Consider the following 27,658-nt stretch of genomic DNA (forward strand, 5'->3'; position numbering starts at 1 on the left):
ATTAGAACATGGAGATTTCCCACCTGAGGTCATGCAGCACTGTGTCCATAGGTCTTTCAAATGTGGCCGGCGCATTAAATAGGCCAAAGGGCGTTACATTAAATTCAAATAGGCGGTCCGGCGTAAAAAATGGAGTTTTTCCTTTCCAGAAGAGTCCATCGGAATATTCCAATACCAGATCGCAAATCAAAGAGAAATACTACGCAAGGGAAAAGGTAATGTAAGGCATCGTCGATACGCGTGAGGGAATACACATCTGTTACAGATTCAGGTAAGAATCTGCAAACAGAACGCCGAAAAGAAGGAAGCCGAGGATTTGAAGCGGCAGCGCACGCGAAATAGATACAGTGCCATGTTGGTATATTGATAGACTTGGGTCAGCAGGGTATTAATGGTATTCAGAGGCGTCCTGGTGCTTGCCCTCTTCCTTCTATAAATTTTGGCCCCGAAACCCTGGAGGTAATGTGAGCTCCTTCATTGATCCTTCCTGGAGGCTGCAAGAGGAACGACAACGACCCTCCAAAAAGATATCAGGAGCTCGGCCACCGAACCCCACCACACAATGAGAAGAGGGCTGCATTGAGACAATATGGAGCGCATCGATAGGAAACGCGCCGTCCAACGCACTTTTCTGACCCGGCTCTTATACGAGACAACATAACTTTTCAATTCTAACGCAGTAAATATTCTCGCGACAAAGCTTCTTCACGCGAGAATAGAAGTATGCAACGAAAAATTGCGCGTACTGAACTAGAAGCTGCAGGTGTTTAGAGGCGACGTTTGTGCAGAAGACGCCCCAGCTGCACTGTAGTATGAGAAAACAACCTCACAGACATTGACTCTCATTAGCCATCACATCGAGGACGTCAAGGGGCCTACTATTGTTGCTGACAGTCTTTGTTTCATGAAGAAAATAAGGGAGATCCGTGCAGCAGCCGCATCCTATACGAAATAAGCAGCTTGATCGAACTGAACGGGAAAGTGCAGCACACGGTGGGAAAACAACGCTTCCATTCAGAAGTCATTATCAGGACATGTCGAAAGCTGCAAGGAAAGTTTCGAAGGAGTGACGTGGAGTAGTCAGAATTTATTTAACGGCACGAAGAAAGACTGCGAGTCATTCCAGATGACTTCAACTACCCAGCGTCTTCTAGCTGCAGTCAACAGAAGCCCTTCAAAGCCTGTATCGCTGTTCGCCGAATCACCTTTCGATTCAACAGCCGATTCTCACATTGTACTTAAAAAGACACAAGTTGGAAGTTCCAACGTAGTCACACCAATTCCTGACTTTCCTTTTTCCGAGTCAGTTCTAAAGACCCAATACACCGAAACGTCGCGGAGTGTGATTGATAAGAGTGATGATTCTAAGTGGGGACAGAGCGATGGCAGCAGTCACCCAGGAGGTCCTGTTGTACTGTGGGAAAGACCTTTGGATGAGATGTATTGCAATCAGAGACCGATCCAGATGGGGTGGTGACCCCAGAGTAAAAATTAAAGAGCACTGCAGAATCTGCACTGGAGTAATGCAAAAGCAAGGATGTTCCTGTTGGCTGCTTGAGGTTGATTTTAGTTGCTTAATTCACTTCTTATTTGCCCATTTTAGTCTTTGGTACTTTCAAATTGCACGCCAATTTCTTCCTATGCCCTTTTTCGGCTCTACTTCCGGTTCCGTGACGTTCCATTCCTGATGTCACCCTATTTGACTGCCTTACTACTTTAGTGTTTGGCACTTTCAAATTGCCGCCAATCCCTTCATATGACCTTTTTTGGCTCGACTTCAAGTTGCATGATGTCACAACCTTGACGTCACCTTAATTTACTGTTCTAATTACCTATTTTAGAATTTATAAAGGAGCACTTGTTCCACGTCGCAGTTCGCACGTCGAGCCAACGTTTCGACAAGTGGACTTGTCTTCGTCTGGGCAAAGCGATCATCACTGGCAGGGGTTTAAATACGCTTTTGCTTCCGAAGAAGAAAAGCTGGGGAGGGGAAAGTGTGTGAGAAGAAAGGAGGTGTGAAGGAGTTGGGAGGGGAGGATGAGTGAGAAGAAAGTAGGCCATTGAGTGAGCAAAAAAAAATCTTCAGTATGTATTTCTGGGCCTCGAACCAGGAATCTTGTGGCCTGCAAAAGAAGTAAAAGCGGCCGTACCAGGAAAAACTACATACAGGATAGATGATTAGTCACCACTTAAGGGAGTTTGCTGCAGATACACCTTACAAAGGGACAGGCTTTGCAAAGGGCCCTGATAAGGTATCTATGGGGGACAATTCTTAAAAGGTGGGGGGGGGGGGCGGGGTATAAAGTCACAGGATAATAACCGCACAGTAAACCACAAGTGACATTAAAAAAATGAAATAAATAACTAAATAAAACATTCTTCAGTATGTATTAGTCTGTAACCAGAGATCCTGTCGCCTGCAAAAGAAGTAACAGCGGCAGTACCAGGAAAAACTACACTACCGGGTTGATGATTAGTCACCACTTAAGCTGGTTTGGTACAGATGCACCTTACAAAGGGACAGGCTTTGCAAAGGGCCCTGATAAAGCCTATATCTAAGGGGAACAATTCCTAAAACTTTCGGCAAAGGTTGGAGGAGGGCATAACTACAAAATTACAGGATAATAACCGCTCTGTGAACCACCACTGACATGAAAAAAAATGGTTCGAGGACAACCTCAATCAATATGTGATAAGGAGGAAATTGTGTTTAGAGGAACTTGTACAGGTTATGTATGCTCTGAACAGAGGTACAGGTTATGCTCTGTACCACGCTCTGTACAGAAGAGGAAGATAGTTCTTCCTTTCACTCTGTCTGATTCGGACACACCCACTTGATGGCATGGCGGCGCCTACAGCTGTAGTGCGCAGGTCACACATGCCTACTGGATCACGTTTCTAAGTGTCCATTGGTATTTCGTCTTGGCGTGCCCTTCGATGCCGCCAACTCTCCATCTTCGTTTTTACAAGCATCAGCGGATGACCTGCTGATCCTGTGCTTGAGCCTGACGATGGTGGGGGCGAGGGTCTCGTCGGAGGGTCATGAAGACCCTCTACCACGCTCTGCACAGGGGAGGGCTCTGTGCTCCTGTGTTGAGCAGAGTTCTTAAGGCATGCGTTTCAGTTTTCTGGATGTGCCCGTCACTGCAGGCACCCTTGCCTACAGAGCCAGGTCCGCATGGGCAGCATGCATACTGCTATGTAATGAGTGGGATTATTTTTTTTCATATTCCTCTGTGATATACTTTTTTACCCTTTCTGCAGCGGTTGCCAGACGAGGCGGGTATAGTGGTGCAGTATTCTTTTAATGTATTTTCCTCCATTCTTTCTCTTACCCGTGCATTTTGCGGTTAATATAATCTTGTTTAGTAACGGACGTCTTTTCGCATCAGACTAGATTTAAAAGCTTTTTTCTCTTTATGTTTTGTATACGTTTTACAACCCTTTCTCATCCCCTCTCTCTAGTCTGTGGTGTCGGCACATTCTCAATTTTTTTTTGTTTGATTCTTGAGATCTTTAATTTGGTATTTTTTCTCTCTTTGTGAATTTGTAGACCCATGAATAGAACGCCGTAGGAGACTACAATTCTCTATTGTTCACCTGATTTTTATTTCATTGTTGGGGACTGTCCTGTTTGCTATTCTACCTCAGTCTGCCTTTTTTCATATGTTTTGAGTTTTGTACGTCTGTCTCTCTCTCCGTACGTTATTTGTCATTTTGTATTACTGTTGTTCCTTTCTTTTCTGGTTCTGGTTCCTGTTTTTGTTTCATTTTCAGGTCTGGATGCTACCTTCTGGTTTGTTATTTTTATTCTTCTTAAGCCAGCATGAATGACCTTTCAACATAGACTTCATTTTTTCTGTATTTTTTCTTCTTTTTTATATCTTTTTCGCTTTTTAAAAATTCTTTTTTATCTCGAGCTCCTGCTCCCTTTTATTTATTTTTACTTGGTTTTAAGCCTGGCAAAGCTTTTGCTGGTCTGGGCTCCCTCTCCTTTTTTTGCTTTATTTTTCAGTTTGAGAGGACGAGTAATTGGTAAACGGTCAAAGCTATTCTGCACTCGTTGACACAGGCTCAACGCTGTCACTGGTCGGTGACGACGTGTTCGAGGCCTGCCGTAGATGTAACATCCGTGTCAGGCCAGCCGAAACCCCTTTGAGCTTAGCAGCAGGGACGGCAAAAGCTGAGAGAGTGGTGCGCCTGGTTGTGCGCTTTGACGGCAGAAAGCGGAGGCGTCGCTTTGTCTATCTGCCCGGCTTAGCCATACCAGTTATTCTGGGAAGAGATTTCTTTTTCGAGCGAAGGCATTGATCTCGTAATGGGGGAGAACGGCTATGGCTACAGACCCTTCGCCCCTCTCATTCCCTTTGTTAGCGCACGCAAACAGGAATGCGTCACCCAGCGGGCGAGCATCCACGCTTGTGTGGCAGAGGGCTCCCCCGCGACGCTGAATGGTAGCCCATTAGAACCAATTATCGCGTCCTTCGCAAGGACCCGGTAGTCAACGCCGAAGGCTTGTGGAAACTTTGCTTCCGTTTTCGGATTGCTTCACAGAGAAACCGGGCAGAACCGACGTGCTTCAGCACGAGATTGAAAAGGGGGATGCGCGCCCTTTTAGGTGTAACCCGCGGGCGTTAAGCGCACATAAGATACAGCTTTTCGACAGCCCCTTGACGAGATGATAGATACTGGCGCGATGACACCCTCACAAAGTCCCTGGGCGTCCCCAGTGGTTCTAGCGCCAAAGAAAGTTGGTTCGGTTAGGCTGCGTGTTGACTGTCGAAAGCTCAACTCATTGACGCCTACGGTTGCGTATCCTTTCCAGTCGATCGAGGCTGAGATGTACGCGTTAGGGAACGCAAGGTCCTTCACAGTCCTGGAGGCAAGCAGAGGGTACCTGCAGATTGAGGTGGCAGAAGGTGACTTTCAGAAAGCCGCATTCACCTGTCGCCGCGGGCTCTTCGAATTTACTCGACTCCTGTTTGGTTTGTTTAATGCACCGAGCCCGTTGTGTTCCCAGGTAGCACAACATGGGCTATGACGTGGGGGCCCACGTTGGGCCCGTGGGCGCAGCCCATATGGGCCCCATGCGGGATTTGCAATGCGTACCCAGAGGGGGCCCGCGTGGGCTGCATAATTTTGCCGCGATTGGTCCCAATCTGTACCCGTGTGGGCAGCCCAAATAGGGCGGTCCGCATTCAGCCCAGATAGCTGAATATGGGCAGCATACCAGAATCATTAATGGGTCCTACGTTTATGAAGGCAGTGCCACCCCATTGACGAAGGTTTTAATATTTATGTCGATTAATCCCTCCAATACCTCAATAGTTCAGGCGTGGGCTTTGCGGAGGCCAATCCGTAGCGGGTTCGCCCCCATGCTGCCCTCATGTGTTGAATATGGTACATTCGGGGCTACCCAAATTCCATTAATCATTAAGTGTGAAACATTGAGCACTATTTATTTATCTTGTATTCGACACTCAGTAACAAAAAAAAATATTCCCTATTCACTACAATTATGTGGGCTGACCCACATCATCCCCCAAATGTTGGTCTGAGTATTTATTTCGGTGGTGTATCTAGAATAATAACGGCACAGGAAAAATTTGAGGCAGTCAGTACATACTCGTAAAGCGGAACAGTTACCGCTGCATATGTGCTGCGAATACTGCATAATTAACGCAGTTTTTAGGGTACAATTTCTTATTCATGGCACGGATACGCATAGAATGGTTATGTGAAAAACCCAGAAGAGGCAATTAGCGGCCGGTACATATAAGATGAATTACATAAAAAAAAATGATGCCTGAAATATAAGGTGAAGACTTTTCAGAGCGGTAAGCCCGCCTAAGGCCAATTTGTGGCGCACTGCGGCCTTTAATGTGCAGCCCCAATTGGGCTTATGTTTACCGCATGAAGTACGAATATATGTTGCATTTGCCCGCAATTAACCCAAGAAATACCCATGTAGACGGCGTGGAGGCATGCCCGCTTTTTAACCCGTATGCAAACCACGCGGGACCTATTCTGTTTTTGAGTGGGCAGCCCCATTTGGGCTAGCTCGTCTACTATTCGCTTTAGGCCCACATTTGCATCGGATGTGCCTTAAAGTGTCTCGCAAGAGACCGATGCGGGCAGAAGCGGGAAGGAGCACTTTCTTGCCCCGCTACAGGCCATTAGGAAATTATCTAGGTTTTTGATAGGCAGCCCCATTTGGGGCAGATCAGGAAATTTCTGCATGAAGCCTACATTTTCGTATGACCTTCCCTCGAGAACCCCTCAAGAGTCCCATGTAGGAAATGCGCCGGCATACCCGTATTTAGCCCCGCCGCGGCCCATGCGGGACCTATTGAGCTTTTGAGCGGGCAGCCCCAAGTAGAATAGCCCAGCCTTTTCCTACACAAAACCCATATTTTTTTTTTGCATCAGCCCTAAAATTCCCCAAGCGGGACCCTTGATGGCCAGATGTGGCAAAATGTACTCAGTTAGGCCTTTCCACGCCTATATGATGCCCAGATGGAAAAAGCAGGGGCAAGCCCATATTGGGCTTGCCCACTTGATCCCTAAAGGGGGCCCTCAGACAAGCACATAGCGGGCCCTCACGGCCCGCTATGTGTTTGTCTTGCGTATCCTTCGGCAGAAGAATCGCCCACAACTGGAACACAACACAGAGAGCAATGGAATGTAAAATTGTAGATGTAACGCACGTTAGGAGACAAGACGTGTGTCGGAAAGTTCAGAGAAAAACGCGAAATCATGATATCCAAGGCGCATATTAGTACAAATGGGCATGTATAGGACATGGAAAGTAAATGCAAGATACCCGATGATCCTCAAGGTTAACAGAAGAATACCAGGTTAAAGGTAAGGCAAGCGTCGAAGGGAATGAAGAAAATTAAAGGAAGTTTCGGAGATTGAGTAGATGCAGCAAACACAGGGTCAGGTTAATTTAAAAAGCACAGGCTATGCATTTGCCCTGTAATATATATATATATATATATATATATATATATATATATATATATATATATATATATATATATATATATATATAGACTTGATGGTAGTCGTAATAATTATTTTGTTAAATTGTAGTGTGCTCGCGCAAGTAGTACAGAAAGATTTCGGTATTTAATTTGTAATGACTCATAAGGTTCTTGGAGCGTAAGTTGCAGACTGCGTCATGCAACCAATAGCACATTTCGGTTGGTTTATTTAGGCAAGAACAGTCCGTCGTTGCAAAAGCTTGACAACAGTTGGCTAGGAACTCTAGTAAATACATACTGGGAAATAACAATTCAGATTGCTAAGCGGCATTGTTCATTCAAAGGGAAAGTAATGTGATACCTCTCAGAAAATGCGTCAATTAGTCAGATCAGGTTGTCTAGTACGAGCCTTAATTCCCATGTTTGTTTACCATGGTAAGAGTATTCAATAGGATAGAAGGTACAGAATGAGCTTTGATCATGCCATTGTAATCATTGTAATCTGCACTTGCGCCTAGTTAATAAAAGCGCCTTTCTCAATAATTTTTCCATAGCTCGTAGTTTCTTTTTTTATCTTTGACTACCTGATTACGATGCCTTGATTTTTAACTCAACTTTTATTTTCAAGGAGAAGCACCTCTTTAAGCAGGCAAAATAAAAGATAACTTTTAAATTATATGTATTTATCTAATAGAGCACTGTGGAATAATAAAAAAACACCTTTCAATGCACTGTGATGTTTTGGTAGTTCTAGAGTTGTATGTCTACTTGATGCAGAAAGTAGCAGCCCATCCCTTCCACTCTAACGAACATAACTAGTTTTGAGTATACCTCAATAAAAAACAATCAACCTTTCCGTCCAGAGCATATGTAAGCAATAAATGCATTTAAGAAAGGAAACACAGCTCTCGAGGGTATCTTGCTTTTACTTAGGCGCGACTGCCCTTCGCAGCGCGTTTTAGTTCTTCATCGACAATGATATAGTTGTGCCTTGTCAATTTAGAGAAACTTTGTTTGGGCTGGCGTTTCTAATCAGCGCGTTTGAGGTGTAAGCCGAAATTTGAGGTTGTTTACGAATTTGTAGGTTTGACTGCACACAACGTGTAATTAAGGACACTTGTTCACATGTGCGCAGCGCTAGCGTCAGCAATGATGCAAGCACATTGGGCAGCCCGAAATTCGACTTAATTCAGCTTCCTGCTTTCTTTTTGGTTCCTTTTGTGCTCCCGCTTCAATGTCTTGTTCTCTTTGGTGGTGAACCGACAGCACCAGCTAAAAATATTTCATATGTGAACTGTATAAACGCCTATATTCAAGTATACATTTAATGCGATAAGCTCGAACTGATATGCTAACGTTTTAGGCTTGCGCCTAAATTAAAAAAAAAAGAAAGATAAAGCTAGCTTTGTAAAACGTCAATTGTGCGAAATTCACTCCTACTGAGGCCTTTATTTCACTTTGTTTTTCTTAATGATTCCTTTTACGGATGTTACACAAGAGGCGGAGTTCACAAAACACAGGCATCTAGAGGCCGAAAATGTCGACGAATTTGTGACGGCAGCGAAATGGCGGGAATGAAAACATACGCGAGTTATTCTAGCATAATAAAAATAATAAATTAACTGCGCACTACCTTAAATATTAAAGGAAGAAAGCAAGTCGTCGGTAAGCGTAAAGTAGAAGCTGTAATATATAGAGCAAACTGTAGCAGCATTCACCAAACAATAGGAGAGATGAACGAAAATAGGGTTTTAAAGGGGATGAAAAGATCGCAACTGGCACAGAAGTAGCCAAATTTGAAAAATGGGGGAGGCTTTTGTGCTGCTTTTAGTGCACTAAAAACTGATGACGTGTTCATTGTCGTAAGAGGAGAAAATACGGTTTGTACTTGTACCTAAATGCTGGTTCGTTGGGGGCAGTAGGGTCGGTTTAAATAACATAAAAAGCTCAAAAGTGGCTTCGTCAATTTCAGCGCATCATTTCCTCTCATTATAATTTATATTTAATCTTTTATTTTCATGTGCGTGTTGCTGCGGTTGGAAGATGTGGTTGGAAATAGTGTATTCTCATGAAATTAATTTTATTTTGAAAGTACGTTCGTAACGATAAAATATTCTTCTTGTCAATTCCCCTTGTACGATGTATATCAGCACATCTCCTTTCTTCTCCAGGCCCAACGACGTCTCTTCCAGCTTACTAACGTTAGCGCTGTAGGGTTCTTTAGGTTGTCCGGGCATTGAGTTTTGTTTAACAAGCAACAAGCCCGTATACATTACATTTGCGCTAAAGTGGCAGACCTGCAAAGGAATACAATAATTTCAGTATGAGGAAACTTGGAAAATTTAGAAGCAATACTTTGCAAATTGTCGGTTATACGCGAAACCATAAAGACAATGGTGAGTATTGTGGCCCCGCAGCTAATAATATAGATAAAGTGCTAATCCGGCGAAGATATTTTTTCCTCAAATACGCCTGGCCAGCGTCACGATGCCTTAAATCGTCCTTTGCCGGCATCTCAAAAATGGTATACATGCATACATACATACCTACATACATACATACATATATACATACATACATACATACATACATACATACATACATACATACATACATACATACATACATACATACATACATACATACATACATACATACATACATACATACATACATACATACATACATACATACATACATACATACATACATACATACATACATACATACATACATACATACATACATACATACATACATACATACATACATACATACATACATACATACATACATACATACATACATACATACATACATACATACATACATAGAATGGAAAGAGGTTTGCTGATTTTATGACTTCCAAAAGTGCCCAATGGTGTGGTCCCTAAATCCAGGTAATATATGCAGCAGGATTCCGAATTGAAAAGCCCGCTGCCATCAGGTGTTTGATTCTTTTTGTTTACAGTGCAGGGCAGTCCCATAGCAAGTGGTGGATTTCGGCTTCAGTGGTCTCATATTCGCATATTGACACCTTAAGCTTAGATATATATGCCGGAAATTAGATCACATCCGAGAAAAGACAGGAATGAGGGCGACCCCGCCCCCATCCTTAGCAGCGCAACCTCCTCTGCGCGGGTGAGACTGCGGGGGAGGGTTACCTCTCACGGAGGGATGAGAGCACGTCTGTGGTCCGGGAGGTGTTTCTTTCTTGATGAAAGAAGAATAGAATTGTCCCAATTAAGCAGTCGAGACAAAGCTGACCCCTAGAGTTACTAGGTGAGTCGCTATGTCCGCATATGTCTTAGAAGCAGTAGATGCCATGGAATCCAGTGAATATGAATCGGCCTCAATGTACGTGTCGCCACCTGTTGGCAGCGGCTGGTATGTCGGAGCAACCAAACTGCTTGCAGGACGTCAGTACGGATCTGAACGTAGGCCGCAGGAAGCATAGTTCTGGCGGCCACGGAGTGGTGCGCCTCTTGAACTGCAACGAGCTCAGCACAGAATGCTATAGGCGTTTCCGTTATATGAACCGTGGAAATCTAATTAAAGCCAGGACTGCACGGACACTACACTGCTGTTCTTTCTTCACAAACTTGTATGCTCTGATACATGTAAACAGATATGGACCTTTGAGCCAGCTGAGCCCCCTGCATTTACATTCTCTGTGGAAGTCCCAATTCTCTTGCAATTATTGAAGAATTTATCCGCCCGATGTTAATTATTATTAATATTGATACGGGGCACGAAATACAACAGCTGAAGATGTGTGAATGTCCCGTCAAGCAATAACCTTCTCGTAGCACCAACCATTGCTATCCCTTCATCTTCTTCTGTGTCACTGTTGCTGATCGCTGTCTTTTTCAACATTCAGCAAGGCAGGGCATATGTCACATTACCCCCCCCCCCCCCCCCGCGACAAGCACAGTCCCGGTGCGCACTAGGTCGACCTACTGCAGGTGGGGTATGGCTTCATTCGGCCGACATGAACAATCTCGATGCGTGGTGTAGCGGACTGTTGCGGTGAATTCAGAGGGGTGATTTCGTACGTCATAGGAGTGACTGACCGTAAAACATGGTAGGGCCCTGCGTAGCGTGGTAAGAGCTTCTCGAACAGTCCAACTTTACGAGAGGGAGTCCAGAGCAAGTCCAGAGAGCCCCGAGAGTAGTGAACGTCCCGGTGACGAGAATCATGGCGTCTTTTCGGTGAATTTTGGGAGGAAGCCCTTTGTCGGTGAGCATTAGCACGGGCGGCTTCAGCTCGGGAGATGGCGTCCCGAACGCAGGAACTGGCATTAGCGGCGGGAGGCAGTACGCTGTCAAACGGAAGGGGAGGGCCGTGGCCACATAGAAGATAAAAGGATGAGTACCCCACTTTGTCATGACGGGAGGAATTATACGCGAACATTACAAACGGCAAAGTAATGTCCCAGTCACGATGATCATCCGAGGCTTACATCGACAGCATGTCCATGAGCGCGCGATTGAGGCGTTTGGTGAGGCCGTTCGTTTCTGATGGTAAGCGGTGGTGAAACAGTACTTACTGGAGCAGTACCGCAGAATTTCATCGACTACTCGAGCAAGAAAGCTACGGCCATGGTCAATGAGCAGCCGGCCTGGAGCACCACGGAGAAGGATGATGTCGTGGAGGAGAAACGCAGACACACCAGTTGCACAGCTGGTGGTATATCGCTCGGGTGACACCTTAGCTCATAGTATATTCCATGGCCAGCCACCAAAATTCATTTATTCCCCGACGCAGAAAGTGGGAAAGGCCAGTGGGGATCAAGGCCAACTCCTGAAAACGGGTCTACTCGGATGTCGATCCGCTGCAGGGATCCAGCAGGCATAACCGAGACCTTATTCCGTCGCTGACACCGGTCATAAGAAGCCACGTAACGACGAACAGAGCGATAGAGGCCTGGCGAAAGGAAGCGGCGGTAGTGGCGGTCGTACGTACGGGACACGCCAAGGTGGCCCGCAGTGGGCCCGTCGTGTAGCTGCTTAAGAACGGTGGTACACAGGTGTTCTGGGACTACGATCAGAAGCTCGCCGTAATTTGGTCGCATATTCCGCCGGTATAAGGTTCAGTTGTGGAGCACAAATCAATGGTAGCATCAAGGTGATCAGTGCTGAGGTGATTGATAATGCTGCAATGCTTGGGATCTAAGCGCTGCTCATGGCGAATGTTTAAAAGGTCAGAGATGGCGAACACACATATGTCATCATCACACTCGCTCGCAGGTGGCAGATCTACCGGGTTGCGGGACAGGCAATCGGAGCCAGTGTACAGCCGGCCGGACTTGTGGATGACAAAAAAAGTGTATTCCTGAAGGCGGACGGCCCAACGCCCCAGGCGAACGGCAGGGTCCTTCAGCGTAGAAAGCCCGCATAAGGCATGGTGGTCGGTGATGACGGAGAACGGGCGGCGAAACAAGTAAGATGGAAACTTTGCAATGGCCGACACGAGGGCTAAGTACGCACGTTCAGTGATCGAGTAATTCCGTTCAGCCGCAGAAAGGGGCGACCGGCATAAGCAATGACACGAGTGCGACCAATCTGTTGTTGGGTGAGCATGGCACCAATACCGTGACCACTGGCGTCGGTGCTTACCTTCGTTGGTGCCGAGGGATTGAAGTATGACAGGACGGGCGGGTTCGTGAGGGCTGCAATGAGCGCAGAAAGACTTGAGATTGTTCTTGGTCCCAGCAAAATGGAGCATCGTTCTTTAGAAAATTGGTAAGTGGACGAGCCGTCTCCGCAAAGCTGGGTACAAACCGCCGAAAATATGAGTAAAGCCCAAAAAAACTACGTTCGTCACTGTTACAGCGGGGTGTAGGAAATGCACTTAGAGGACGCATTTTGTCTGGGTCAAGCTGAACGCCATGGCTGTCGACTACGTGACTGAGTCGGCTGAAGCTACACTTCATCGAGTTCATCTGAAGGCCACCTCTTCGGAAGACGTCAAAATGACATCAAGGCGATGGAGATGGCACTCGAATGTGAAGAAAATACAATGACGTCGTCTAGATAGCACAAGCACGTCGTCCATTTGAAGCCGCGCAGGAGATTGTCTATCATGGGCTCGAATGTTGCGGACGCATTACACAAGCCGAAAGGCATCACATTGAATTGATACAGGCCATTGGGAGTGACGAAGGCGGTCTTCTCTCAGTCCTGTTCATCGACTGCGATCTGCCAATAACCGGATCGAAGATGAATGGAAGAGAAATAGCTGGCTCCGTGCAAGCAGTCGAGGGCATTATCTATCCCAGGGAGCGAATAAACGTCTTCTGTAATTTTGTTCAGGTGTCGGTAATCACTGCAGAACCTCCAGATATTGTCCTTTTTACCAAGCACGAGAGGTGATGCCCAGGAGCTGCTCAAAGGCTCTATAATGTTTTTTTGCTGAAATCTTGTCAACTTCATCCTGTATGACGTGACGTTCAGAAACGGTGACCCGATAAGATCTGTAAATTGGGCTGGCGTCTCCGGTATTGATGAGATGTATAACTAGGGACGTTTGTCCTAAAGGGCGTTTACCAAAATCGAAAATATTGCTTTACGAAGTCAGAAGGCTCGTAAGGGCAGTTGCACGATCAGGGCGCAAGTTAGGTGCACTCATTCCTGATATGCGGGCCTCCGCAGGTGAGCACGGTACAGGTCGTGTCGACACTTTAGCAGTAGGACCTGGTAAAAGAGCGGCCACTATGATGTCAGACAGTGGGGTCAGTTGGGCAACAGTAATGTCCCCAGGAAGAACGTGCACAAAGAGGCCGAAGTTCAAGACTGGAGTATAAGCGTTGTTATTCTTTACGTGCACGATATTATGAGGGAGAGAGATTATACGCTGCTAAGTCATGGTGGGTATAGGGCATACAACGAAAGCGCCACCAGGTGCGGAGGGGAAAGGCGACATGAGCACATACACTGCAGCTTCTGGTGGCAGGCGAGTAAATGTAGCGGAGCGGAGACAGAGCGTTGAAGTTTCAGAAACTTGTTTGTCAGGACAGAGCGGTAGGTTCTCGATGAAGCAGTAGAGAAGAACAGTCAATGAGTGCGGAATGGGCAGTTAAAAAGTCGAGTCCTATTATAACGTCTTGAGGGCAACTGGGGAGGACTGTAACTAGCACAGTTATGGGGTGGTCGGCAATGGTAACTCTTGCAGTACACATATCAATGACAGTAGCTGTGTTGCCATCAGCAACACGAACGGTAGACGAGGAAGCGGGTGTGATGACTTTATTGAGGCGTCGACGGAGCTAAGAACTGAGAACAGAAATTTGGGTGCCAGTGTCAATAAGGGCAGAAACTGGGACTCCGTCCACAAGAATATCAATGAGGTTACCTCTAGGTGCGGAGGTCAGGTCCTAGTTGACATTCCGGCTCGGTAATGCAGCGTCATTCCAGTGCGCTGCCCTCGCTAGTTTCCCGAGTAGGGGCCGGCATATGATGGGGAGGAGTTGCGACGAGGTACCGGTGAACGGGATCGACGAGTCAGTGGAGATGGAGATCAGCTGGAGCGAAGAGCAGTGGGGACGGTTTCGTTGCGAGGCTCATCTGGGTGAGGAAGAAAATGTCCAGATCCATCATAGGCGGGGCGGGGCTCATCTTGTTGGGCAGGGAAGTGCCGAGGTCCTTGGTAGTATCGACGGTCGGCGTTTTAATAGGAGCGAGAAGCGAAGAAGGTACTGCTACGGCATTAACGACGGTCGGCGTTGTAATAGGAGCGAGAAGCGAAGAAGGTACTGCTACGGCATTAACGCCATGTGTGATCGGCTTGAAGGCAAATGAAGCAAATTGGCCTGTCATCTGAAATGCGCCACTCTGCAGGATTGCGGCTAAGGTAGCGACGTGGAGAAGCCTGGCTGGCGGTAGCAGCAGCCGCTACAGGAACAGGTGCGATGGTGGCGGTGGCGACACGGGGCTGGAGGAGAGGCCAACGGTGGCAAGTTCCTGGCGAACAGCGGCCTGTATCATGGCCGCAGTGTCGGGCAGCGGAGACATGAGTGTTGCAGGAGCCAAGGCCTCGAGTTCTCTTCGGATTACCCGAGTCATGTTCGTGAGTGAGAAGGCTGTTGCAAAGTCACCAGGTCATCGCAGGTTGAAGCAGGTTGATGCAGGCGACGTGTTCGGAAGGCGCTCAAAGCGATGTACGATATGTCGTTGCTTAGACTGCTCGAAGTTTCGGCAGACTTGAAGTACCGAGTCGACGGTAGAGCAATTCGTGCAGAAGAGGATGTTGAGCGTGTCTTTCGCGAGACCCTTGTGGATATGCTGTATGTTGTCACTTTCTGGCATGTAGCTGTTCACCTTGCGGCACAATTAAAACGCACATCTGGAATATAGGCAGGTTAGGACGCCGTGGGGGAGTGGGTGCGTTCCGTTGTTGCTGCTAAAGTTCCGTTGTTGCTGCTAGAGCACGCCCAATAGGCTTCCCGAACAAGTATATATATATATATATATATATATATATATATATATATATATATATATATTATGTTATTATAATATGTTATTATATTATTATCACACTAAATAAAATAGATAATAAATGCTCACATTTCTGGTTCTACCAAATGTGTATGTCTTGGTTGTATTCATTTTCTTCAGATAGGGAACTGTATTCCGTCGTCTCTCAATTATGCAAGTCGCCTAAAATAATTTGTGTATGTGCATGCCTGATTTTCATTTTTTTGCTGTTATGTATCTTATGTAATTCTTGTGCTTTACTTGTGTGCTCATTGATTTTTACTTTTGTGTGTGTATAAGCCTGAAAACATTTGTCACATGTCCTTTAGCGTGTTTGCACTGCTATGTATATGTATGCATATATGTACCGGCCTAAACTAGCTTCGGCTATTGGCCCAATACTTTTTTGCAGTTTGTATATTTTATTGAAATAAAAAATTGATTATTGATTGATTGAAGTACTGAAGCTTTTGTTTACTGTTTTCCCAGATCACTACCTCATATTCTTGGTTTTGGAACCACGTGCGAGTAGTTCCCACCAAATAGAAAACTATGTTCGCCAGCATGATGGCCGCGTCCCAGTGGTTGTTTCTGCTGCAGCGCTCGTACTCATCCAACCAGTCGTGAACGTCTTGCTTGTGTTCGCCATTAAAGATGGAAGGGATGCGGATCGTCGTGAGTACGACGGGCTGAGCCGATGTTGCTGCAATGGTAGGGGCTGCCTCGGTTGTCATAGTGATCGTTGTTGGCGTCGTTGTGAGCGCAGGTAGGTTGCGGCCACTGCGCAAATCCAGCTTTTTGCAGCGTAAATGAGCTTTTCTGTGCGCACGGGGATCTTGATTCATCTCCACCAAGATGATACGTGGCAAGGAACACAACAGCTGAAGACGCGTGAATGTCCCCTCGAGCACCAACCTTCTCGTAGCACTAACCGTTGCTATCCCTTGGCCTTTTGTGTCACCGTGACTGACTGTTATCTTCTTCAACGTCCAGTGAGGCAGTGCATATATGCCACAATATTAAAGAAACTATTATATTGTATAACTTAATACCGCGGCGCCGAATGTAGCAAAAAGGATGTTTATAACTAAATGCGTCCCCCGACTATCATGACGCTGCGGTTATTGTTGCTAATATATATATATATATATATATATATATATATATATATATATATATATACCTCATACTTCCCCTTCCTGCCACTGTGTTGCTGGGGTCAAGATGCGGCAGCCTCTAATCCCAGTCCGCCCTTTAATGTTCATGCAGCCGCGTACACTGACGCTTGGAATGTTGCGTCTGTACGTACTGTGACTACCATGGCGTGTAGAGGCCAAGGTAGAGAGAAGAGGATGTCTCTACGTCCTGCCTATACCCTTCGGGTAGTCTCTCGCTTGAGGCCATTCACATCCACTCCACTCAACATTTGCATTATCTTCCAACTGTGCCTTCTGATATTATCTACAATGACAACCCAGGTGGATATCTGTAGTATTCAGTCTAAAAACCCCTTCCGCATAGGCTCACCAAGCACGAGGCCGCAATTACGTCACGTCTGCACTGCCCCATTTTCCTACAATAGATCCCTGGACACTCGCGTATAGACTGCAATGAGTTGGGCCCTTAGCCCAGGTCTTTAGAATGAGGATCGAGACTGTTCCAACCAAAGAATACAATAAGGCTGCCAGCCTCGACTATAAAATTTACCCAGACACTCATCCAAGCATTTCTGTGTAGAAGGCTCACGTCCTTCGAAAGATACATCTGAATAGACTTCTCACACTTGTACGGCTGTATATCTACACATTGTGCGGGAATCTTCATGTTCCAACTACTAGGCAGCTTATGCCAGACTTTACCACTGCTTTTTTTTCTGCCCGGTTGTATGGCAATGAGTGTTTTCATCCTCTCATAATATTGGGTGGCTGGGCTGCTTTGTTCTGAGGGTAAGGAAGAGCAGCGCCTGCTCATCCAGCAGTCATAGATAAATTATGCGGCAAAGTGTTGCGCCTTCATAAAGTTCATACCATTTGAGAGGAATCACAGACTACCTGAAGTGGAAAGTGGGACGAGAGTAAATCAATGTCATTGCCTGAAAAGCCTTCTTCTACAGCATTATTCTACTTCTTCTTATCTCTCACTAGCCTAAAGTAAACAATCTCAATTATCCAGAGCCTGACTCATGTCAGTCAACTCAAGTTTTTAGCCAGGCGTCAGATCTAGAAGCACATATGTATATGAAACGCCATTTATATTCAAATCGATCAGTTACCCAACATCTCTTGTCACGATTAAAGTGGACACTTCAAAAATGTTGTACTGTGGTTAAGCAAGCACCTTCACGTCCAAAATAGCTGTATATTTCATATTGAGAACCTATTCACCAATGAGTGGAATGTGTTTAAAATTATAATTGATCATTTCTGCGTTTTTTTATTAGGTATTGTATATATCCGCTCCACGAAAGTACGCAATCACCCCTGCTCTCTACGTATAAAGATAAATATGTCATCCTTTCAAAATTCACATTACTTTTCCACATCAATAATGATTTTTGTATGGTTCCTAGTATAACATCTCACTTGGCACCTGTATTTTCTCGCATTGTTGCGGCAACACGAGAAGGCAGCCGGCAAGACAAGACCAGAGCTTCCTGAACCATTGAAGCCAGCCAGGTGAAACTGCGGCGAAAGAGTTCAGGCGCACTATATGCACGATCTTATGGTCTTTGTTGCCAACCTAACTTGAGCATGCGGTAGAAAGTATAGGTGATACACTTTCCACTACTTTTCTCTAAACCTCTGTGTCGTCCGAAGGCACATACAGACGAAAACAGAAGCTTTCAGGAGTAAGTATAACGAAAACAGAATGCGTGGTCCTGTGGGTTGCATAGCTTTTAGGTGAACCACCTGAAGGACTTCAGAAAACGAGGGCCGACGTGATGCCCGTGGTGCTTACGGGGGCAGCTGTTATTTTGCATCTGTCATTTTGTAAACCACGTACTACGGACCAAATTACCATTTATACGCTTCTCGCAAAGACCGCAATGTCGAACTGCTGTCCACATCAGCGCTCTATCGCGAAGGTGGAAATTAACGTCACGATACTGGAGGTTGCACCAGCAGGCACAGATGCGCTGACGGTATTCGATATGTAATCTTCCCAGATGTCCTGCTTCTTCCGCATGCTTGGCAACCAGTTCAGCATCGTCTTCATTCTAGGCCTCCGCTTCACATGTCAGCAGAGTGCCAAGCATTGTGATGACTTGCTTACCATGCACCAGTATAAACGGTGAAAACCAAATGGTGTATGGCACTGCAGTGTTATGATCCTCATAATTATCATCATCATCATCATCATCATCATCCCCACCACCGCCAACCCCATCAGCAGCAGCCGGACTTTGCCCACTGCAGTGTGAAAGCCACTCCCATATTTATCCAATTAACAAGGTACAGTACTCGTCATTCGTTCGAACCCTGCGAACTTCTAAACCTCTCCCGCCCACCTGACTTTCTACCGCCCCCAGCTCCGCTTTCTTTTTCTTGCTAGCCACATTGCTACCTATTTTGACCTTCGGTCATCCTCTCTTTGCGCTACATGCCCTGTCCATGCCCAATTCTTTTTCTCGATTTTCATTAGAATGTCATTGAGTCATTTTTCTGAAGCTTTCTTCATACTTCCTATTTTTTTAACTTTACACCTACCATTTTCCGTTCATAGCCCTCTGCGGTGCCATGAACTTACTTAGAGCCATTTGATTTAGCCTTCCCATTTGAGCTTCTTATATGAGTACCTGTAACCTGCTAGTCTATCTTGGGTGGGCCTACCCAAGATAGACAGGTCATGGCAGAGAGTTCTGACAATATGTGATTCACTGGAGAAGGTAATGGCAACCCACTCAAGTACTTCCTGCCAAGAAAACCCTATGGCCAGTCACAATAGCATTAATGACAGGACGCCGGAAGATAAGCCCTCCAGGTTGGAAGGCGTCCCACATGTTACTGGGGATGAATAAAGGGCGATTCCTAGTAGCTCCAGGACGGATGAAGCGGCTGGACAAAAGCTAAAAGGACGCTCAGCTGTGGATGTGTCGGGAAGCGACTGGAAAGTCCGATGTTGCAAGCAGATATATCACATAGCAACATGGAATGTAAGATTTATGACGCAAGGTAAACTGGATGTCGTCAAGTGAGAAATGGACAGATTGAACATTAAAATCTTGGGTACCAGCGAGCTTAAGTGGACCGGAATGGGAAAATTTAATTCCGGCGACCATTATGTATCTTATTGTGGGCACGAATCCAGGAGATGGAATGGGGTCGCTCTCATAGCAAAACAGAACAATGGGCAAAGCAGGGCTAGGGTACAACCCCAAAAACAACCTAATGTTTTCACTTCGGATCCAAGGTCACCCTTTCAACATAACAGTTATCCAAGTCTATGCACCAACCACTACCGCTGAAGAAGCTGACGTTGATAAATTTTATGCTGACCTGCAATGTCTTCTAGACCGCACTCCATCATCAGACGTGCTTTTTCTCATAGGAGACTGGAATGCTAAGGTGGGGAGAGAAGAAATATCCGGAATTACAGGCAAGTTCGGTCCTGGTGAGCCAAATGAAGCTGGGCAGAGGCTAGTAGAGCTTTGTCAAGAAAACAACCTGACCATAGCGAACACTCATTTTCAACAGCACAAGAGGCGCCTGTACACATGGACATCACTGGACGGTCTGTACACAAACCAGATTGATTGTATTCTTTGCCGGCAGAGATAGAGAAACGCTATAAAATGAGTTAAAACAAGGCCTTGGGCCGATTTTGGCACCAATCATAAGCTTCTTGTTGCCACATTTAAGCTCCGATTGAGGAAAACGCAGAAAACTCGAAGGTCTTTCAGGTATGATCGGGATCAAATTCCATCAGAGTATCCTGTGGAAGTGAGGACCTATTTCAAGAATTAGATCTAGAAGCCAGAGAGCCTGAAGAGATGTGGACTGATGTTCATGATATAATGCAAGAAGTTGCTACTAAGGTAGTTCCAAAGCAAAAGAAATGCAAGAAATCAAACTGGCTATCTGAAGGGGCTTTGCAAATAGCCGAGGAAAGGAGTGTGGCAAAGGTTACGGGGGAAAAAGAAAGAAGGTTTGTCAATGCGCATTTTCAGAAAATAGCAAGGAGAGATAAGAATGCCTTCCTGAACATACAGTGCCAAGCAGCTGAGGACAACAGCCAGTTGAGGAACACAACAGCTTTGTATAACACAATCAAAGATATCAGAGGAAACTTCTGCGCTAAGCTGGACGGGATAAAGGACAACCTGTACGCCGACGATTGCGTCATTTATTCTGAAATTAACAGCGCTAATGATCAGTTAAAGCTAAATGAATCATTTCAAAGAGCTGTTTCATGGTGTGAAGAATGGCAAATGGAGGTTAATTTTGAGAAAACAGTATTTATGAAAATAACCCATAAAAAGAACCCTCTTCATTTCAGGTATTCAGCCCGGAATATTTTTCTATCTGAAGTTGAGCAGTTTAAATACCTCGGTCTTTGGATTTCAAAAGATCTTAGCTGGACAAATCATATTAAATACGTAGAAAGTAATGCTAATCAAAAACTCTTTTTTCTAAGACGAGTATTAAAACTATCCACACCCGCTGTCCGGTTAATGGCTTATAAAACCATTGTCCTTCCAAGCATAGAATACGCCTCTATTATCTGGTATCCCTATACACAAAAACACACCAATATGATTGAAAATTTGCAGAAGAGGGCAGTCCGTTTTATTTACAATAGCTTTGGGCGCACCTCAATGACAACACTTTTAGCAAAGGCCGAACTTCCTTCTCTTACCGAAATAACAGAGCACTGCGCCTAAAATTTCTATTTCAGTTGATAAAGGGTGATTACAAAGTTGACGTGTCACATATAATTTCTTTCTCTACAGGATATGCCACAAGACAAAGACACGCCCTAACAATAGCTCCTTATTCCACTCGCAATAACTGCTTCAAATATTCTTTCTTTCCCAGGACTATCACCGAATGGAATAAATTAGACAATGACACTGTTTCACAGCCATCTGTAAACTTATTTTGTTCACGCCTTAATCTGTCCGGTTTTGTGTAATCATTACAACCATCTGTTTTGCCATGACTTACTTTGTTTGTTGTTTCCGCCTCTTATTGAACTTTGTATTCTTGTTGTTGTTGCCTATGTTATTGTCTATAAGGATGTATCCCACCCTGCTAAAATCTCGCATGGGATTGCAGTATTCATAAATAAATAATAAATAAAAACCAGACAGGGACCTCACTGAAGCCTCACAGATAAAGAAGAGGTGGCAGGAATACACAGAACTGCACAAGAAGGACCCGGATGTGCAAACCCAACATAAGACGGTTTTGATTACTGATTTCGAGCCGGACGTCCTGGAGAGTGAAGTTGAATGGGCCTTAGCCAGCCTTGCTAAGAACAAAGCTAGCAGAATTGATATCATTCCAGCAGAGCTGCTTCAAAACCTCAGCCATGACGCTGGTAATGTTCTGTATACATTATGTCAGCAAATTTGGACAGCCCTGCAGTGGCCGCAGGAATGGAGGAGGTACGTTTACATCCCCATTCCAAAGAAGGCAGTGCCAAAGATTGATCCAACTACCGCACGATCGCGCTTATTTCGCAAGCTAACAAGGTGATGTTGAAAATCCTCTAAGGTAGGCTCCAGAAGTATGTGGATCGGGAGCTTCTGGATGTGCAAACCGGGTTTCGTAAGGGCAGAGGAAGTAGAGACCAGATTGCCAACCGTCGCTGGATCATGGAAAAAGCAAGAGAATTCCAGAAATCCATCTACTTCTGCTTTATTGATTATTCGAAAGCGTTTGACCGCGTAGATCACGGCAGAGTGTGGCAAGCTCTCCAAGATGGGAGTTACAATTTACCTCATCTGTCTCCTCAGGAGCTTGTATGAAGGGCAAGAGGCTACAATCAGACCTGGGCATGGTCTTACTGATTGGTTTCCGATCGAGAAAGGAGTGAGACAAGGCTGCATACTGTCGCCTTGCCTATTCAACAAATATGCTGAGTGCATTATGAAGAAGGTCGGTCTGGACGAGTCTTCAGCTGGACTGAAGATTGCTGGAAAACGTATCAACAACCTTAGATATGCGGATGATGCTACTTTAATGGCAGAAAGTGAAGTGGAACTCAAGAGACGTCTGACGCACGTGCAAGAAGAGAGTGAGAAGTTTGGGCTTAGACTGAAAATAAAAAGACAAAGATCATGGCGTCTTGCCCTATCAAGTCCTGGAAAATCAAGGGACAAGAAGTGGAAACTGACAGATTTTCTCTTCTTGGGCTCCAAGATTACCCCGGAAGGAGACTGCAGCCGTGAAATTAGCAGACGCCTGCTTCTGGGAAAGAGAGCTATGGCTAGCCTTGACCGCCTAGTAAAGAGCAGAGACAGACTGCCAACCAAGATCCGCATAATTCGTTGTATGGTCTTTCCATTTGTGATGTATGGATTCGAGAGTTGAACTGTGCAGAAGGCTGACCGCTGAAGAATTGATGCGTTTGAAGTTTGGTGCTGGCGGAGACTCTTTAGAGTTCCTCGGACTGCCAGAAGATCGAATTAATCGATATTGATGACCATAAACACTGACTGCTCATTGCAAGGTCAAATTCTAAAGTTAAAGCTCAGCTACTTTGGCCATCTGATGAGAAGAGAGGAGTCGCTGGAGAAAGCTTTGATGTTGGGAAAGGTTGAGGGTCACCGGAGAAGAGGTAGGCAGCGAACGCGATGGTTAGATGGCATCCTCGAAGCGCTGCAGATGAAGTTATGTGATGTTAGGAAGATAGTGAGAGACCAGAAAGTATGGTGTGATATGGTCCATATGCCGCGAAGGGTCGGACACGACTGAACGACTGAACTGAACTGAACCTGCTACTCATTATCCACAAGTCCTTGCCAAATACGCTACATCTTATTCCTATTATCGCCGTAAGTTCCCTTTCATGGTCCGGATCTGCTCTTAATATCTGTCCTAAGTATACATATTCGTCTACCACTTACAGGGGTTCGCTACCTATAGTAAATTGCGCCCCGATGGGGTGACGCAATGGTTCCGGCACTCCACTACTGTTCTCAAGGACGCGGAATCGTATTCCGGCCTCGACGGCCGCTTTTCAATGGAGGCAAAAAGCAAGGCGCCCGTGTGCTGTGGGATGTCAGTTCGCGTTAAAGAACCCCAGGTAGTCGAAATTTCCGGTGTCCACCTCTACGGCGTCTGTCATAACTAGCCTGAGTCGCTTTCGATGGTAAACCCCACACACCAAACCAAAGGTATTATAAGTTGCTGTTCCTTCCTGATGCTGCTGAATATTACCTTAGTCGTCTGCAAAATGGTTTTGGGCCTACCTTTCTGTTTATAATTTCTAGGTCATCAATCATCTTTTGCAATTTATCTCCTGAGTTAGGCAATGTTGTCAGTGAAACGCAGATTACTCAATTATTCTCAATCACCCCTCACCTCTAACTGCTCAAATTTTAAGTCTTCGAATACTTCCGCTAAGAAAGCTGAGATTTGTATTTCTGAGATCTGTCTCCTTGCCCAACACCTTTCTTTAGGCGAAATTTATTGCTTTCTTCATTCAGAATCATGATCGCAGTGTTACAAGAAAAAATTACATTGGTAAGAATGTTTCATATTCTGTAGTTGGCATCCCCTTGCGTGCAGCACTCGTGTTTGCCATAGTCCAATAGCACTCAGTCAACACTTTTCTTCAGGTGTGATATGCAGTAATGTGGCGCTGACAGATGTGGCTAAAGCGAGAAAACTGAGCATGATTTTGGACATGTAAGAGAGAATATTGTTCAGTAATCAGGACCTCTGGGCAAACTTTACGCAGGACTATGGAGTCGATGAAAACCTTCGCTATATTTGCGACTGTCGTGGAAATCAATGCTCGCGGTTGTGCATACCGCGGGCGATAATGCATGGTAAGGACGCTTCAGCAGCGCACTGATTTAGGCATAAAAAGGCTGCATCAGATCTATACCTAGCATGCACTGCATGGTGCACAAGTGGCGTGTTCCATCTTGAATGTACACGGCAGGTTCTGCTGCAGTTGCGCCCCGCGTTCCCTAGATCAGGCCAGTATACTTGCGGAGAATACGCGTGAGTGTTCGAATGAACCAAAGTGTCCGGATGTTGTGCCTTCATGCTGGATTTCATGATGCAAAGGTGTCTTCATTTTCGTCAGCCTAGTAGTAGTAGTAATAACTTTATTAAAACAGGGGGGTTTGCGGCATGCATGCCCCTGAGCCGCTGCACGGCCCCACTATGGTCAAACGGTCATGTTCCTGTGGTTCATGACGTCGGCAGCCCAGTCTGTGGCGATCTTCTGCCGAACCGGGTCCTCAGAGTGCAGCAGGGTGTCCCAATCCTCCCAGGTGATAAGGTGCTCTAGACCCCGCTGGGGAGGATCCGCCAGGAATTGGAACATAATGTGGGCGAGGGTGGCGGTGGGGTTGTTGTAGAGGGTGCCGGAGGGATCGGTGAGGGTGTGGTGGCAGCGAGACGCGCTATATGGGGATGGGAGGGTGCGATTCTGGAGTAGTTACCAGAGCACCTGCATGATGGTAGTTATCTAGTGATGGGTGAGGTAGAGGGTAGAGAAGTCGCTCGACCCGATATACCTACGTTAGCTCAGTGAAGGAGTGTATGCGATTACGCGTGAATCCCGGATCAGAGGCCGCCGGCGCCCGGTTTAAAGAACCTCGGGCGAACACACTGGCGGCCTCGTTACCGGATTCCCGGAGTGCGCAGACACCCATATCAGCTCCACATAGCGGGGCGGGTCGGCGGCGGGTGAGCTCAGTATTCTGAGACAGAAACGTTAACTCTACTATGCGCAAACTTTAGTATCGCAGTAGTTTTAGAGCCAGAAATTATGTAGCGTGATTCCGTGTGTGAAAGCGCGTAGGCGATGGCTGCTTTCTCGGCTTGCTCCGAGGAGGTGACCGAGGGGAGGGGGACAGTAGCAAGAGGTTGCAGGAAGGAATTGGTGATGGCCAATACCACTCCCTCATTCGTACATGAGGCGACCACCCTTACGTTGTCTGTTTCGGAGCTGTAGTATTTGTGGAGCGCCTTTGATCGGGCTCGGCGGTTTTGCTCGTTATACTGGGGGTGCATGTTGCGAGGGAGAGGCTTGATGAGAAGGTCTGGGTGGAGGGGCGAGGTATGAGAAAGAAGGTAGGGTCATTCGCTGGGACGCGAATGCCTAAAGTCTCGAGGATATGGTGACCGCTGGAGGTCTTGGTGAGACGCAAGTATTGGGCTTGGCGATGGGCCTCCACAAACTCCCCAACTGTGTTGTGGACTCCAAGCTGTAAAAGGTGTTCTGTGGAAGTATTGATTGGGAGATGTAGGGCTGTCTTGAACGCCGTGCGCAACATGACGTCCAAGGCGTCCGTTTCTTGCCTGTTGAGTCGGAAATAGAGGACTGTGTATATGAAACGGCTGAGGACGAAGGCGTGAATTAGAGGACATAGGTCTTTCTCCTTCATGCCTCTGCTATGGCCGGAAACTTGGCGGATGAGGTGCGATATCGCGCCTGTCACCTGATTTAGCTTCTTGAGAGTTAAGGTGTCCTTGTCATTGTTCTGGATGCGAAGTTTCAGAACCCGAAGCGTATTCACCTTTGGGATGGGACGGCCATCAAGTTCAAAGGCAATAGGTGTGGTGGGGCATCCCCGGCTCGTGGGGTGAAGTATAAGTAGCTCAGACTTCTCTGGGTAGCATGAGAGTCCGATGCTCCAGGCGTATTCTTGTACGTTGTCGATCGCTTTGTAAGGTAGCCTCTATGCCGCCATCGTTACCGTGTGTGGTCCACACTGTGATGTCTGCATAAATAGTGTGTGTGAGATGAGGTATGATGGACAATTTCCGGGCGAGGAAATGAGAGTGGCGTTGAATAGGAAAGGAGAGAGGACGGACCCCTGTCAAGTACCGATGCTTCTGAGAGTGTAGAGTGGGGAGGCAAGGGGCTAAAATGAACCTCCACCATGCGGTCCGTTAAAAAAGCCTCAATGTAAGTGTACATCCATACACCTATGTTCAGGGGAGAAAGAGCAGTCATGATCGCCTGATGTTCGACGCGATCAAAGGCTTTGGACCGATCCGAAGACAGGACTGACTTTGTGTGACCCGGAATATCCTGGGAGAAGATGTCGTGAGTGAGCTGCAGCATGGCGTGCTGAGCGGAGAGATGAGGGCGGCAGCCCACCATGCTGTGTGGGTAAAGCGCGTTCCCGCCATGTAAAGTTTCAATCTCGCAAGCGCCGTGTGCTCGAAACGTTTCCCAAGACACGAGGTGAGCGAGATTAGGCGCAGGGTTTCTAATTTAAGAGGCTTGTTTGGTTGTTGTATAGATATTACTTTGGCGCGTCGCCAAGACTGGGGGACGGTGCCCTCCATCCAGCATTTAATGAATTAGTCTGTAGTTTGCGCGACTGATTTGTCATCCAGGTTACGGAGTATAGAAGTTTAGATTTTTTCAAGTCCCGGTACTGAATTCGTGCGTAAAGTCAGGAAGGCCGCTCTTACCTCCGCTTCCGAAATAGCGTCTAGTTCGGGGTTAGCTTTCCCTGAGTAGGGCGGCATGGGGTCGGCTGTGCCCAGTGAGGTGTATGTCCGCAGAGTGTCCAGGTCGCTGTTGTGTGTGTGTAAGAGGCGTGTAACATGGTGTTATGTAGCGGATTTGGACTGTGTAGGATCAATGAGATGTCTCAGAAGTGGCCACGCTCGCTTGGTGGACAGTATGCCGGCGAGTCCGTCGCAAACTTGCCCCCAATTAGAGCGGCAGACCTCATCTGCATGTTGTTGTAACTGCATCTGCAGTTCGACCAGTCGCTTTTTAAGCGTTCTGTTTAACTTGTTGTGTTTGCAACGGTCGAGTAGGCTTTGGTACGGCTCCCAGAGGTGGATCAGCCTACTATGCATGTTCTGATTGCATCGCGGCTTTCGAGAAGCTGTCGGCGCACGTGTGCATATGGCCGCACTTATAACATTGGGGCGAAATCTTGCAGCCAAAGCGCCCACTCGCCATCTGTCCCTCTTGGGTATCTGAGGGTTCTGAGGCAGCCTAGAGAGTCCCGCTCGGTAACCACCTGAAATGGAATCCCCGCATAC

The 27,658-nt window shown here is 46.3% G+C and overlaps 1 protein-coding gene across 4 annotated transcripts in view; it reads right to left on the reverse strand.

Annotated features, from left to right (window-relative positions):
* Nucleotides 1-9,049: 9,049 nt before the first annotated feature.
* Nucleotides 9,050-27,658, reverse strand: part of LOC146193340 (uncharacterized) — a 113,698-nt gene continuing 95,089 nt past the window's right edge. For all 4 annotated transcript variants that reach the window (XM_084602681.1, XM_084602683.1, XM_084602680.1 and 1 more), the window contains one exon: nt 9,050-9,283. In XM_084602681.1, coding sequence (XP_084458807.1) covers nt 9,053-9,283 — 231 coding nt within the window. In that variant the 3' untranslated portion in view covers nt 9,050-9,052. The remainder of the gene's footprint in view (nt 9,284-27,658) is intronic.

The sequence above is a fragment of the Amblyomma maculatum genome, chromosome 4 (assembly GCF_055883805.1).
Source record: "Amblyomma maculatum isolate TAMU_Amacu chromosome 4, ASM5588380v1, whole genome shotgun sequence".
Lineage (NCBI taxonomy): Eukaryota > Metazoa > Arthropoda > Arachnida > Ixodida > Ixodidae > Amblyomma > Amblyomma maculatum.